The following is a 15,350-nucleotide window of genomic DNA, read 5'->3' on the forward strand; positions in this document are numbered from 1 at the left end:
TCTTTATCAAATGAAGTTTATGTTGTATGTAGAAAGGATATTTTTGAAAGCACCAACAAAATATGCATTACAAATCATGACAATAGATACAATTTCATTCTCAGTGTTATTACATAATCGGTCAAAGTAACTACTGGCGGGTAGTTCTTCTTCTGATCAATACAGGTAGAATGCCACTTTCTAACGCAGTCAATCATTTTGTTAAGTATAATATTGGAGATATGAAGTATAGAAGTAAATATTGATCAAATCAAGGTATTTTTTTCCATTTTATTATCACTGTTTCTCTGTAAAAACAAATGTAAGGTCGTTTTCAACATAATGAAAACAAACCATAAAAAAAATTTCCGTTCCAATGTAAACATAGTCTTAAAAGTATTATAATATATAAAATATACCACAATATCTTTATATATAACTGAACAAAAATATGAATTCACAATAAATCTGCTGACTACAGTCAGTCTGATTGAATATCAATAGAAAACAAATGTCAAACTGGGACATAAATGCAAAACCGCCAATCACATAATTATACTGTGTGAGCCGGTGACATTGCATCCGCATCAAATATGAACATCTCTAAGCACGCCATTCTTGCACATGTAATGTTTTTTCTTAAGCTTTATTATGATATAAAACATACAAACTTATTTTTTAAGAACTGGTTAATTAGGTTAGAAATAATGGAGTATCTAAACATTTTCTTGTCGACAATCTATTTCAGGTATACTTTGTTAGGATATTTGTCAAGTGTTCCATTTCGAAGATACTACTGAAAACGTTAACAGAATAGAATGGCCTGAATGTGTGTAGAATATCTATAAAATGTTCTTTCAGACTTTCCTAAAAAGTGTGTGAACTAGAATGCCATATAGGCAACTTCGTCGTGGTCATGGACAGTAGATTTCATTGCTGCACTGGAGCTGTATGGTGTAGTATTAGCGTTAGAGTATGGAGACCCAAAATTGGACCTGCCCGTGTACTGGGGCGTGGTTTTGGAATGTCTATCATACGTTGACTGGGTTGCTGCTTTTCGTAACATTGCTCTATATCCGTCGTCTCTGTCATCTGATTGGTCGGCTCCGGTCGCGTGAATGTGGTGATAACCGTTTGCAACATGGTCTCCATTTGTCAGAGTCCCGCGTGTATTGCCCGTACCGCGTTTTTCCTGATCCATGCTGCTTCGACTTTGTGGCGAAGTGTAAAAGCTACGAGATCGGCTTGCGTTAGTGGCTGCTGGGGTATAGAAGTTATTGTTGTTGTTATTTTGAGACCAGTTTGAAGTGCTCTGTAAAGGTTCTCCTTGCGGAGTTGAATACACACTTGGTGGGGAAAAATTACTCGAAGTTAGATGATCAAGTCTCGAGTGGGGAGAACTGTATGCCTGTCTGTCAGGAGTTAAATGACTCGAGTTTCTATAATCGCTCGTAGATTCAGCATGAGGCGGTTTTGATTTAGATGGTGAAAGGCTTAAACGTGGCGGTAACGGAGGCGACATTTCACCAGCATCTCCATTTGTGGCTACTTTCCTCGATGCTACTGGGGTCGATGTCATTGCAGCAGGTTTTGATGCTGATAAAGCATTTTGACTTGCCGACTGCTGTGATTGTCCCTCTGTTGAATTATTGTTATACTTGTCAAACTTGTCTATAAGAGATCCGATTGATTGTACATTCATTGGCGCTCTATTACCTGGAGTAAAATAGTTCTTGTTTTCAAGAACAGTTCTTTTTCTCGGAGTTTCGTTGGGAGTCCTTACGCTATCATGACCTTTATTTACCCTACCGTGGTGACCATACGGGTTATTATCACTGTACGATTGTTGATGATTTACTGGTCTATTTCCATTTGAATTATCAGCAAGGGTATTATCCAAACTTTTATTTCTATTATGTTCTACATCATATCGAGCATACGGATTTTTGTGATCTTCAACCCTGTTTTCAAATGCACTTCTCCCATTATAATTGTCTTGTGGACTGTTAAATGTCAAAGGCTTTACCGGTTCTGCCTGTTGCCTAACAGCATGCGGGTTCTCAAATTTTCCTTGATTCTCGTAATTATTGATAATCCTTGCTTTGTATAATGGAACAGTTTGAGCTACAACTCTTTTTGATTCTACACCATGTTCTACCGGACTATTTGTAAATGCGTTGTCTCTATTATAATTTGCACCAGCATTGTCTTTATGAACACGCCCATATGGACTGTCACTACATTTTGATTGAGCCCATGCAGAACCGACGTGGAATTTATTATCGTCATATTTGTCATTATTATTAACATCGCCATTATGAACAACATTTTCCTCACTTGTTATACGTATTTTCGGCGGATAGGTACTTTGGTGACCATAGTCGGTTTGTTTTGATATAACAGGTTCTTCGCATTCTGGGTCATCTATTGGTGATATAACAGTATCTGGCAGTGGTCTGTTGTACTCTTCAAGACTGTCAAGATTTAAAGCTCCACTTTCTCTATTTTGGTTGTATTTACCCTCGTCTGCGGCGTTGTAATTATTTCTGATGACGTCATATGGCACAGCACTGTGATGGGTAGTGTGTTTATTTGTGACAGGGGATGTAACTTGACCCCCTTTGCTATCTTTCGATCTTTTGGAAGAATTGTCTTGTTTTTTGTTAGATGAACTGCCTGAAAACTTTTGAATCATTGAGTTTTTGAATCTTGAAAATGATTTTGATGAACTGTGTGATTTTGACTCTGGAGAAGACACTACATCTACATGGTCACTTTCAACTTCCTTACGTACTTGTTCCCTCTCTCGTTTTAACCAAGTTTTTAAAGAAAACTGTTGCGATGATTTTTTATCGTTAACGTTACTAGAATCTGGACTACGATAATATGTACTTCCGGGTGAAGTTTCGGGAACCGGAACTGACGTATTATTTGTATATGCATCCTGCTTCTGCTGCAGTTGGTGATGATGATGATGCTTGTGTTGGTGATGCTGCTGTTGTTGTAACCGATCTAATTCAGACTGATTTTCGTAATTTGGTGCTTGAGAAAGAGGACCGTTAGGGGTTGCGTGATTGTTCTGTACAGGTGCTTTGGGCAGGGGCTTGTAAACATCCACAGAAGAAGGCGGACTTGAAGTGAGAGGTTTTGGTGATGCAGACCTGTCACTCTGGTCAGTGTTGTAATTACTGTCTGCATTTCTTGATCGACTAGGTTTAGGGGGTACACTTGGTTTAGTTGGGTCTTGTATTTCATTTGAGCGATTGTTCCTTCTTTGAGCTGTGGATGTTTTAGGGTCCGCAGTGTTTAAGGAGTCTACACCTTTCATTACACCTGCCCGGAAACTTCCATAGCCTTGTAATGAACATGCCGACTGGAATAAAATATATACCACATTTTAAAATCGAAACCTCTTTCATTGGTATTAGAGTTATCTGCCTATCAATAAAAAAAGGTAATTTCTGCCACTTTAGATAAATAAAAAAATTAATTCAAAGTATTAATTTAAAGATAGATGGGCTTATTATGCCACAGTGTATACAAATCGTTTCAAAGTTGTAGTACATGGCTAATGTGAGTCTCTTTGATAAATAAATAGATAAATATACATAAAAAAGAATATGTAAATAAATAATTAAATGAATGAATATGACATACTACTTGTCCTTTGTATTTGAATTCCAGTTCGAACCTTTCCTTTGCCAGTCGTCTATGTGCTAGTTTCCAGAAGTACTTGCAGTCATGAAGAAACACTGCCCAGATTTGAAAGAACTGCTGAGGAGTGATCTAAAAATACAAAAAGCAGACGTTGTCAAAGTAAGCACAGACTGGTGCGTTTTAACAGCTTTTGTAAACTCACACAAGGTAAATGTTTTCTTTGACTGGTTTGTTTCTAGTCGTAAAGCATTGCACTTTCCGTTTTATGAAGTACATACTTACAAAGTCAGAAATGATGTATACTAGTTCTACTAGTAGCAGTCTTTAAATAATTTTGGAAATATCTTTAGTTATATCACACTTTATACCAAGGCAACGTTTAGAACAAAGCACCCTGTCTTGGACCAAGAATAGATGAATATACTACATAGAATTCTCCACTGTATTGTTCTTGTTGAGAAGGAGAGTGGGTGAGAAATTTAACAAAATGTGACTTAATCAAGAACATTCTTGTAGCTGTATATATTTAGGATTCTACCTGACACGTACCTGTTTATTATCCACAAAGAAGAATGTTGTAGTTCTGTCAAAAACATCTCGTGTGTCCTGTAAAACTTTTTCTTGTTCACCTATGACCTCTAGTGCTGAAATAGCATGGTAAAATGACATGATTAACGTAAATACCAACATTCTTATGTTATGAACTTCCATAGAATTAGCTATCAACGTTCTAGGACATTAAACTGATAAAAAACACAAACTAGGCTAAACTAAACGGTAACTTTTGCGAAGACTTACTTGTATTTTAGCAAATTTACCAAAACTGTTTCTAATGCCTTTTATGATCTGTTTCTCATGTTTTTAAAGCTATTTAGGTGAAAATCATTTCTTCAAAAACAACAAACTTTGCAGCATGCTTGAATAAATCACGAAGATAACAAGAAAACTTTGTATACCTGAAGCGAAGAAATTCTCGGCACTGACACGGAAACTGTCCATTGGTCGCATCACATCCTTGTTCAGTCTGGGGTCCAACAGCTATATGAAACAAAAACTAGGATTTAAAAAACCACACCACCTCGCTACTTTTTATCTTAATAGTTCATTTTTTTTATCTATAGTTAGACAATTTTATTTCCAGATGTATTAATTAAAACTTGGTTGAAATATTACCCATATTTATTACACAATCTACGTGTCAAATATAAATGTAATGAAATGATACCTTTTCTCGTATATGTCTGAGATCTGAATGTAAGTTTGATAGGGCGTCCTGTATACCTTCAAACGATACCTGAAATATTCAACACATCGGCTTAAAATGTTATCACAAACAGCTGCTTTTGTTTCAATTAAAGCTTAAAAATCCGTTTTCATCAGTGTTGTTATATTTTCTTGCCCTTTGAGATCATAGAGTACATTCCATAGCTATGATATAGAAATCAGCTTAAGCCGGTGCTACGGGGCATCAGTGGTGAGGGGTGTTGCACATTCCAATTCCTCTCATGTACAGTCTCAATCAAACCGAGTCTGCTATCATTTTGCTTGGTTGCATTCTATGCTTCCGAATGATCTTTTTTATAGATCTTATTATATGGTCAAATACTATTAAAAGATTGTACGGTACAAAATGTATTTGTTATCAAAATTTATTTTCTCCTGGAGTTTTGTACTAGTTCCAGGTGGTATCCATTTGTTTAGTTTTCCGTACATGCTGCGCGTCTTTGATGCTGACCGATGAATGTTTTATGTATTATCATTTTGTCTTCTAGTCAATAAAGATATAGAATATATTACCTGAGAAGCGTGTCTCATATTAGAAGGCTCAGGAAGACGAAATCTAGTAGGACACCCTATATCCACTTCATTCTCATATACCTGGCAGTAGGTCTTCAAAACAAACTCGAGTAACGTCCCTTTGCAATCCTGAAAATTCTTAGATATTAACTTGTTGTCTCATTTTCCATCAAATCAATGACAGGATTAGATCCTACCTAATTTGTTACTAAAACAATGCTATCTACAAAAGCAACAGGTCAGAACGATGCAACATATTTGATATTAGGTCAAATACCACTAAATACTGTATAGAATTTAGGACGGTCCCGACATTACTTAATTAACCCTCTTTAAATCATTGATTGACATGTGTCTAATGTTGACTTAATATTGACAGATCATTGTTTGAAAATATGCATAAATTGTATGATTTTCAGATTTGAGGAGTTTATAGCAAACAGTTTTGTCTACTGACAGGCAACTCATTTATATGTCTTATTACATGACACCAAACATAAATGTGCACAGATCTTTTAAAGTTCGGATTTTGGCCCAACAAACAATTATTGAAAATAGATCGGCTATACAGCACAAAGTAATAAACTATGGGTAGTCGATAGATAAGAATATATATTGTATAACAAATAAATGTCATTATAAAACATTTTGATATTTACCATTTACTAACTTAGAATTATTTGTAATAAACGTACCATTATAAGAGTGATATGATATTACTGTACATATTTCACTTGTATCATATTACAATTATTAAAATACCCACTTGTAAGCACAGGTGGCAGTAACGTACCTAGGATACAGTATGGGTCCATGAGCCATATGCCCTTAAATTTACTACAATTATAATGTTTTCTTAGGAAAAAAATGACAAAAAGCCATTTTGAAAAATGTTTTGCTCCTGTGACAATGAGCCATGAGAAAGGTGATCAAGAACAGTTTGACATGTGCATTGCTTCCAGGTCCGTATTTTTTTTCCAAAACAATATTTCCTTATCAATGGTTGGCCGCCTTTTCGGCAAAAGATTAATCTTTCAGAAAAATCTTACTTCAAAACCCAGTTCCAAACCGTTTACGCATCACGAGCGAGCAACGGCATACGAAACGATAGTGATTTCTCCACCCGAATAAATCCCACACATTTTTCGCATCGAAGTCTCCCCCCTAAAACACATCAAGCTCACAGTGCGAGCTTAAAATAACGTAATAACCGTTCATAACAGACTAAGCACAAAGTAACAAGACCGAAAACTAGGTTCAATCCTACTTTGTTACTTACAAATTCGCTATTTAACATTTTCGCTTTCGGAAATTATCTTCGCCTGCCATGATTACCGTTGACAAGACGGTGGTTGCAAGGAACGTTTTCATTGGTGGAGACAGTTTACGTATTTCAAACGTAGCGATAAAATCCAAAGAGTACCCGAATATAAACAAGCAGCGATGGCTCACGAGGATTATTTACCAAATTCAAATAAATAACAACTGGTAAGTAATTAAGTAGAATTGAGCCTTATTTTTAGTCTTGTTAGTTTACATTTAGCCTATTCTGACTGCTTGCAGTGCTATTTTTAACTGATATGGTGTACTTGATTTGTTTTACGGGGGAGACTTCGGTGCGAAAAATGTGTGGGATTTATTCGGGTGGAGAAATCACTATCGTTTCGTATGCCGTTGCTCGCTCGTGATGCGTAAACGGTTTGGAACTGGGTTTTGAAGTAAGGTTTTTCTGAAAGATTAATCTTTTGCCGAAAAGGCGGCCAGCCATTGATAAGGAAATATTGTTTTGAAAAAAAATACGGACCTGGAAGCAATGCACATGTCAAACTGTTCTTGATCACCTTTCTCATGGCTCATTGTCACAGGAGCAAAATTTTTTTCAAAATGGCTTTTTGTCATTTTTTTCTTAAGAAAACATTATAATTGTAGTAAATTTAAGTGTATATGGCTCATGGATCCATACTGTATCCTAGGTACGTTACTGCCACCTGTGCTTGTAAGCCGATATGGATAAATAAAAACACAACATCTGTAGGGACTGAATCAATAACTATTTCAAGAAACAGATGTAAGTCTATATCTATCAATAGTAAGATACAATTTCACGTTACATTCAAGGTAGCCATTACCAGAGAAACTACGATTGTCAACTAAAATCAAACGCATACCCTGTCTTGTATTTCTTTCATTTTGTTGAGTACTTCAATTCCGAATCCATCTGCTTGTCCCATTTCTGTGGCTCCGTTAAGGTAGTTGCCCACCGCTAACAGAGTCTCGAGCAGGTTTTTTAAGGAAGTACTTAAACATAGAAAAAAGATAAGTATTAGTCATGTGTTAGATACACCGTAACAATTATTTACACGGTACTATCAGTTTAATGGGCATACACTCGTACCTTAAATATATCATGAACTTCTATACTGAAATGGTTAAAAATGACATCAAAACAAAAGCATAAATATTATACTGATATTAATTTGAGTATTCATCGAAGCATGGACAAAACGCTTAACTTCTCCAAAGTCTCACAACCACTCCATAATGATATTAATCAAATGAATCCTTTCGGAAAACCTCTACCTTTCAAAGTTAACAATGATCGGAGACCCCCCCCCCCCATCCCCCCACACACACATACCCTCCCCCACTCCCAACCACACCCAGTTTTACAATCAGAAATACAGTGAACAAAATGTTATTTGCATTGGAAGTTATTGATGCAAGCCTCTGGTTCACTTAATAGTGCGATACTAGGTATTTTGTGTGTGTGTGGTTTTTTTTTTGGTTTAACGCCGTTTTTCAACAGTATTTCAGTTATATAATGGCGGGCAGTTAACCTAACCAGTGTTCCTGGATTCTGTACCAATAAACCCTGTTCTCCGCAAGTAACTGTCAACTTCCCAACATGCATCAGAGGTGGAGGACGAATGATTTCATACACAATGTCTGTCATCAAATCGTCACGGAGAACATACCCCTCGCCCGAGGATCGAACTCACGACACCGCGATCCGTAGATTTCAATACTAGGTAGTGATTTCTAATGTAATATACATGTATTATTAAAGCTGTGTTGAATAAGTTCAGAAACAGGAATTAAATTGCTATACAGTGTATACTAACCGTATAATTTGATTTTATATTTAATAAAGTAAGTAGACATAAAGTGAACTATTAAATATGACAGTATTGAAACTGCTTCTGTTAATTTTACCTGTTAGAAATTTCATCACATGCAGTGTGGAGTTCCCTGAGCTGTTGATCTGTAATACATAATAACCGCGTGAAACACGTGTCAGTTGTTTATAAAAAAAAATTAAGTTATATATGTTTAAATGTTAACCCTTAACATGCTGGACACGACTGGTTCTGCCTTTGCGACCAGTGTAGATCATGATCAGCCTGCACATCCGTGCACTGTTCGCCATCCAGCCAGTATCTATTTGGTTAGCACCCCCTTTTACAGTTTATGGTACTATCCAAATTGAAAGATGGACCAGTCCATTACAGAAATTTAGCAGGGTAAGGGTTAAACGTTAGTACTTTTGTATCAAACAATATAAATTTCAAAATTTATGTAATTTATAATAGTTGCTAAATTATCTGTTCATAATATATCGTCATACATCCTCATCCATCTTATTCTTTCCATTTTTCAAATTGCATTAACTGATTTATATACCTACTTACATGTATCTATCAATCTGCTGAAAATATGCGTCTGGTCATGCAGACAAGTTCTTTTAAATCCTTAAAATAATGTACCTGGGTAAAAATTGCAACAAATATATATTTTTTTGAAAATTCAACAAAGTGACAATAAATAATTTAAAGGTAACTCATACCAATTTCAAATAGATGCCAGAGTAGTTTAAAGCGAAATCGAATGAACTCTAGCCTGTCTTTGAAATGATCCACCTTGGATAACTCGAACACTAGATACTCCGGATGGTCAAGATGACCTGTAATAGATAAAATATGCAGACTGTTTGGGTAAGGTAAATGCATGTCTGAATCGCTCGCTTTTAAAATCGGATATACTTCATTTTCAAACTTCATTAACTCCCAGTTTGGAATAATACATGTATATAGATCTACTCTTTAATATGCAACGATTTGAAAATGTACAAATTTATTACTGTTTATACAAAAATCAATTTTTAGAATTTATCATATTAAAAGCGTCCTTCGTTATTTTTCTTTAGAAAACTAAAGAAGCATTATAATACTTTAAATGAGAATAAAAAAAAACTACAGATGAATTTCAATACCTCTACTGGATTGTTTTTACATATATTTTGCAAAACATTGACTTAATATCATTCTTTTTGTTTTCATATGTATTTATACAAAGGCAAGATATTACACATACCAGCCCCTTTCTTTCTGACGTGGTACAATATTTTATCAATGTCTGCAGTTGGTGACAGAAGTTCCATCAGCTCAGCCAGACCCTCGTGGTGAATCTGCGAGGTATCTAGGCTTGATACTGAGGCCACGACGTCATTCAGAGTGGCTCGGAGGCACTTCATACACACGACTATACGTTTGGACCTCTCCGAGTCGTAAACGCTGACCAACTGCAAAAATACAAATCTAGTATCCTTACATGGAATACAAAATTCAATCATTGTGATTTGGACAAAAATCGAAACTCAAACATATGAAGTTTATACCGCATGATCGAATATTAACGTCCCCAGCTCACAAGTTCTGTTTTTCGAAACAGATTTTGTCAGATCTGAGATTATAACATTAAATTTCCTACAATGCTTTACCTATGGCCAGTTTTAAGACAGAACTATCATATTTTTGTATGTAACAGGTGCCAGGACCACTATGAAAGGGAAAAACTTTAACTAAATGAATTTTGTGAACCAAATTTCTTATTGGTTCAGCTTATTTTTATCTCAAAAAGGAAGAGCCTTATTCTTATCTCTAAAACGAAGAGCCACTTAGTTGTGTGTTATGCTGCATATGCGTAAGCTTTCACGACAGTAACAATTAGCCCTACCTGTTGACGTGAGCGTCCCCGTCGGATAATTAGATCGTCGTAAAGCGTAGCACCGTCCGTCTGTGACACCACTTGAGTACTAAACAACCTGTAATTGTTTTTATCATATAACACAATGTGTAGAATAACATAATTTATTTCATAATAACAATAACATATCGCTTCATCCGATCGGCTAATTTGACATGGTTCATATAAAAATGAAACTGATCCTCGAATAAGCCGGGTTCTTGTCGCTTACAACAATAAAATGTTTTGTTAATACTTGATTTTGACACTACTGAACATGATAAATCCTCCTTAGACTATAGCAAACGAATAGATATTTATAATAGAGCTAAAATAACAAGTGAATGAAGTATTGCCATGCAATACAAAGTCCCCTACTGGAAGGCACCTAATTTTCTCTACTACAGTATAACATAATGAACTGATATCTGTCAATGTTGTATAAACAATATTGTACTATATATACAATATGCTATAACAAAACACTTGGATTAAAATTTATATATATAAAAACCTATAGTTGTTTTCATATTGAATTTTTTTGGCTGATTATAAAAATGTTATCATGTAAGTTATTTATAGTAACAACAAAGGGAAATTAATCTTTAAAAAAAAAAAAAAAAAAAAAATCTATATAATATAAGTCCACAAGAAACTCTTAACCAGGTAGAGATAGGTCAAAATACACCTAAAAATTGGATGTAACATGCATGCTGTACCACAGAAAAGTGGTCTCGATTTTTCTCTACCGCCAGTAATAAAAAAGTTACAATAAAATCTATTTATAGTAACAACAAAGGGACGTAATTCTAAAAACGAGGGTGCCTCATGGTGGTGAACATTTGGTCCAAGTTACATCAAAATCCCTCCATGCATGAAGAAGAAATGTTCCGTACAAAGTCATTCTTGAATTTGACCTTTGACCTCTAAATATGACCTTGACCTTAGACCTAGGGACCTGGTTCTTGCACATGACATGTTGTCTCATCCAGGGAAATATTTGTGCCAACTGATATCTAAATCCTGCTTTGCATGACAAAGTTATAGACCGGACAGGAAAAAAATCCTCTTGACCTTTGATCTCAAAGTGTGACCTTGACCTTTAAGCTAGGGTACTGGGTGTTGCGCATGACACGTCGTCTCATCATGGGAAACATTTATGCCAAGTAATATTGTAATCCCTTGATGGATGACAGAGTTCTGGATCGGACAGGGAAAAAACCTTATTGACCTTTGACCCCCAATTGTGACCTTGACCTTTGAGCTAGGGGTCTGGGATTTGCGCACGACACGTCATCTCATCATGGGGAACACTTGTGCTAAGTGATATTAAAATTCCTTAATGAATGTCAGAGTTATGGACCGGACACGAAACAGACCCTGTTCATGCTATGTTAACATTTGACTGCTAAGTGTGACCTTGACCTTTGAGCTAGGGGTTTGAAAGTTGTGCATGACACATCGTCTTATTATGAGGTACATTTGTGCCAAGTAATATTAAAATCCCTTCATAGATGGGAGAGTTATGGACCGGACAGGAAAAAATCCTTGTTGACCTTTGACCTCAAATTGTGACCTTGACCTTTAAGCTAGGTGTCTATGTTTTGCGCATGACACGTCGTCTTCTCATGGGGAACATTTGTGCCAAGTAATATTAAAATCTCTTCATGGATGGGAGAGTTATGGACCGGACAGGAAAAAAGCCCTGTTGACCTTTGACCTCCAACTGTCACCTTGACCTTTGAGCTAGGGGTCCGGGTTTTGCGCATGACACGTCGTCTCATCATGGGGAACATGTATGCCAAGTAATATTAAAATCCCTTCATGGATGGGAGAGTTATGGACCGGACAGGAAAAAAGCCCTGTTGACCTTTGACCTCAAATTGTGACCTTGACCTTTGAGCTAGGGGTCCGGGTTTTGCGCATGACACGTCGTCTCATCATGGGGAACATTTGTGCCAAGTAATATTAAAATCCCTTCCTGGATGACAGAGTTATGGACCGGACACGAAATTGCGGACGGACGGACGGACAGACGGACGGACGGACGGACAGACAGACAGACGGACGGACGGACGGACGGACAGACGGACGGACGGAATGACGGAAAAGCGCATTCCTATAGTCCCCGAAACTGGTTTTCAACCAGTAGGGGACTAACAAAGACAGCTGCGTTTGAATAAAGTACTGTAAAAATTGTTAAAGAAAAAAGTATATATACTGCGTTTCTACAAGTCCACAAAAAAGAAACATTTCATCCCGAAATATTATCTTTAATAAAGTTACGATATTGCAGTCAAAAACCTTTATTATCTCTGGAACTTGTAATATTCTGACATCTGCATTCATACCTTTCAATTTCCTCAGAGTCAATCTTTGGTTCCATCATCGTATGCCATATTGTCGTCTGCTCATCTGTACCTATAAAAATAATCTGAATAGTTACCAGTGCAGGTAGGAAGTCCAGTTTCTAAGAGTACAACTTGAAAATGCCGTGTCTTCATGTGCGAAATACATGATCGAAAAAAAACGTCGTTTTGATAGCTCTCGTTTTGCATGCGCAAAATAAGAGACTTAAATCAGATGTTTCAACTTGCTTGCCGATTGGACGGGCACTTAGCATAAAACAGCTGCATTACAAGAATTGGGTTCCATCTTTTACAAGATACCGTCCAATAGGGAGATCCCAATCAACTGTGCGACTATTGGTAATCAAGATGGATTCGGCCAGCAGATCGTACAACACTTTTGCCTTCCTTACAGCGTTAAATGCATTTAATGTGACGTCTGATAAATAGGAACCACAGACACAAACAAAATATTCATCTCAAATTATTATCTAGAACAATTAAGTTGAAATTCTTCAGGATAAAAAAAAACTATTCCTATAAACGTGACACTTATTTTAATGCATTCGCTACACTCTGTCTGAACAGTGGTTTGAATTATCAAGTTAAAATTATCAATTATCATTTTCTTTTAATTCTGTAATGCAGCTTTATTCTGCTTGTTTACATTTGTGAATGATGTATAAATATCTATCAGAAACTGTAAACAAAAATACAAAAGCCTCTTTTCTATAAGTCAATTGCCAAATATCATTATTTTAAATGTTTTTAAACAATTTAAAGACTTAATTCAAAAGTGAAACAAGAAATACCTCTATAACATCAATTCCAAACATGTAAATTGCATTTCCTTCAACAGCTGTTTTATCAAAAAGATGATATTTCAGACAAATAACTGGGTCACCATAACTTCATTCAATTTAAGCAAAGATATTAGTCGTGCGAAACGGAGTAAAACCGCTATATTATTTGGAATAAAACTTCAAATTCAGCACTTTTAAACATAAATTGTAAGCTATGAAATATGATAGTAGTTAAATATATTTCACGGCGGTAAAAAAACACTGTTAGCGTTTTGTCTGTATTTTTAAACTAAGTACAGCTCAGGTGTCAATGATTTTATTTATTTTGCATATTGATGAGCATGTTCAAACAAAATGAAAATTTAATACAAATGTTGATATTTGTATTAAAAACTGTGAAGATGACATTAGTAAAATAGCATAATGCACAATAACTACCGCTCAGGACAATCTAATGAAATCGTCTGAAATATGGACACATGTTTTAAAAGTCTATAAATTCAGTTTGGTTTTATCCTCACATCAAACAAAGTTTATTAGTGAAACTGAACCCGATGTACTGAGAAAATAAATTGCTTAGCAACGAAACAAGGTAGATATGCTAGTGAGATGTACATGTTTTGGTAATGTCAAGCTTCATTAAACAAAATAGAACAAACAGAAAAAAGTCAGACAGACTATGAAGTGTGTGCAAGAACTTCGGAACAAAACTTAGTCATAGATATACAAGTAAACGGAATTCAAAGTAAAATTAAGTTTCTTTTTTATACGTCATTAATACAAAAAGCCGACAGTAATTGTACAGATGCTTTTAAACATTCCTAGGTATTATGTTTTGATAATTTTAACTCCTCATTTTTCAATGAGCAAGGTAGAACACCTGTATTTTCTCAAAAGATATAAAAGAAATGTTCTACAAAAATATAACTGACAACATAATACGTAAATTTGATCTATTCATTTGCTATCAAATGATGTATTAATTTCAATTATATGCAAAAACGATGACACATTAGCATCAAAAATATTCATATAACCAGTTTAATGAATGCAAACTTAATAAGCCGTTTCAAATATGTAATATCATTTTTACAATATTTAAATTACTTTAAATTACTCGTTCTACTGGTATCGATAATTTTTGTCATATAGTAGCATTAGTAATGAACATTGCGGAAATATTTTATCATTATTGGCCTATCTTAATTAACAATCTAGAAACAAATGGCCTATTATCTCCGGAAGGCAAAATTAACGGTAGTTTAATGGCGATGAAAGGCATATTAGAGACGCAGTATAATTGCATATTAATTGCCTGTTTTTATTTTATGGATATGCACTCCAATACACTGTTGGTGGTATAAAATGACGGTATTAAAGACACGTTTATGCGACTTTAATGATTCATAAAAAATAAATCGAACTCTTTATCAGGTGCTACTTGACGAATTTTAGACCTACTTTATAAGGAATGATATTTTTCTTTCAGAAGTTTCGTAAAATGTACGTGCTTTAATATTAAGACAATCTTAAGACTTTAATGCATTCTTTTTTTTTTCTTCAATAATCCAAATTTGTGTACTTTGTCACGGTTTTCACATTGACGCGGCCTTATGCGGAAAGGCGTCAACAAAAATATTCTGATCATTTCAACACCTCGTGTGTTATTGTGTTACATATCTATGTTCAAGCCCTTGCACGTTAATTTCCACCACTACCAAAAAATACTCAATATAACTGTGTA

General features: G+C 35.4%; 1 protein-coding gene across 8 annotated transcripts in view; it reads right to left on the minus strand.

Moving 5' to 3' along the window:
* Positions 1-256: 256 nt before the first annotated feature.
* Positions 257-15,350, minus strand: part of LOC123549584 (uncharacterized) — an 80,611-nt gene continuing 65,517 nt past the window's right edge. For all 8 annotated transcript variants that reach the window (XM_053545193.1, XM_053545189.1, XM_053545187.1 and 5 more), the window contains exons 4-15: positions 12,807-12,876; positions 10,447-10,534; positions 9,805-10,012; positions 9,278-9,394; positions 8,647-8,695; positions 7,602-7,731; positions 5,434-5,562; positions 4,862-4,930; positions 4,593-4,674; positions 4,186-4,280; positions 3,637-3,765; positions 257-3,352 (exon numbers count right to left, since the gene is read on the minus strand). In XM_053545193.1, the coding sequence (XP_053401168.1) occupies positions 863-3,352; positions 3,637-3,765; positions 4,186-4,280; positions 4,593-4,674; positions 4,862-4,930; positions 5,434-5,562; positions 7,602-7,731; positions 8,647-8,695; positions 9,278-9,394; positions 9,805-10,012; positions 10,447-10,534; positions 12,807-12,876 (3,656 nt within the window). In that variant the 3' untranslated portion in view covers positions 257-862. The remainder of the gene's footprint in view (positions 3,353-3,636; positions 3,766-4,185; positions 4,281-4,592; positions 4,675-4,861; positions 4,931-5,433; positions 5,563-7,601; positions 7,732-8,646; positions 8,696-9,277; positions 9,395-9,804; positions 10,013-10,446; positions 10,535-12,806; positions 12,877-15,350) is intronic.

Source organism: Mercenaria mercenaria, chromosome 6 (assembly GCF_021730395.1).
Source record: "Mercenaria mercenaria strain notata chromosome 6, MADL_Memer_1, whole genome shotgun sequence".
In the NCBI taxonomy this organism is placed as follows: Eukaryota; Metazoa; Mollusca; class Bivalvia; order Venerida; family Veneridae; genus Mercenaria; species Mercenaria mercenaria.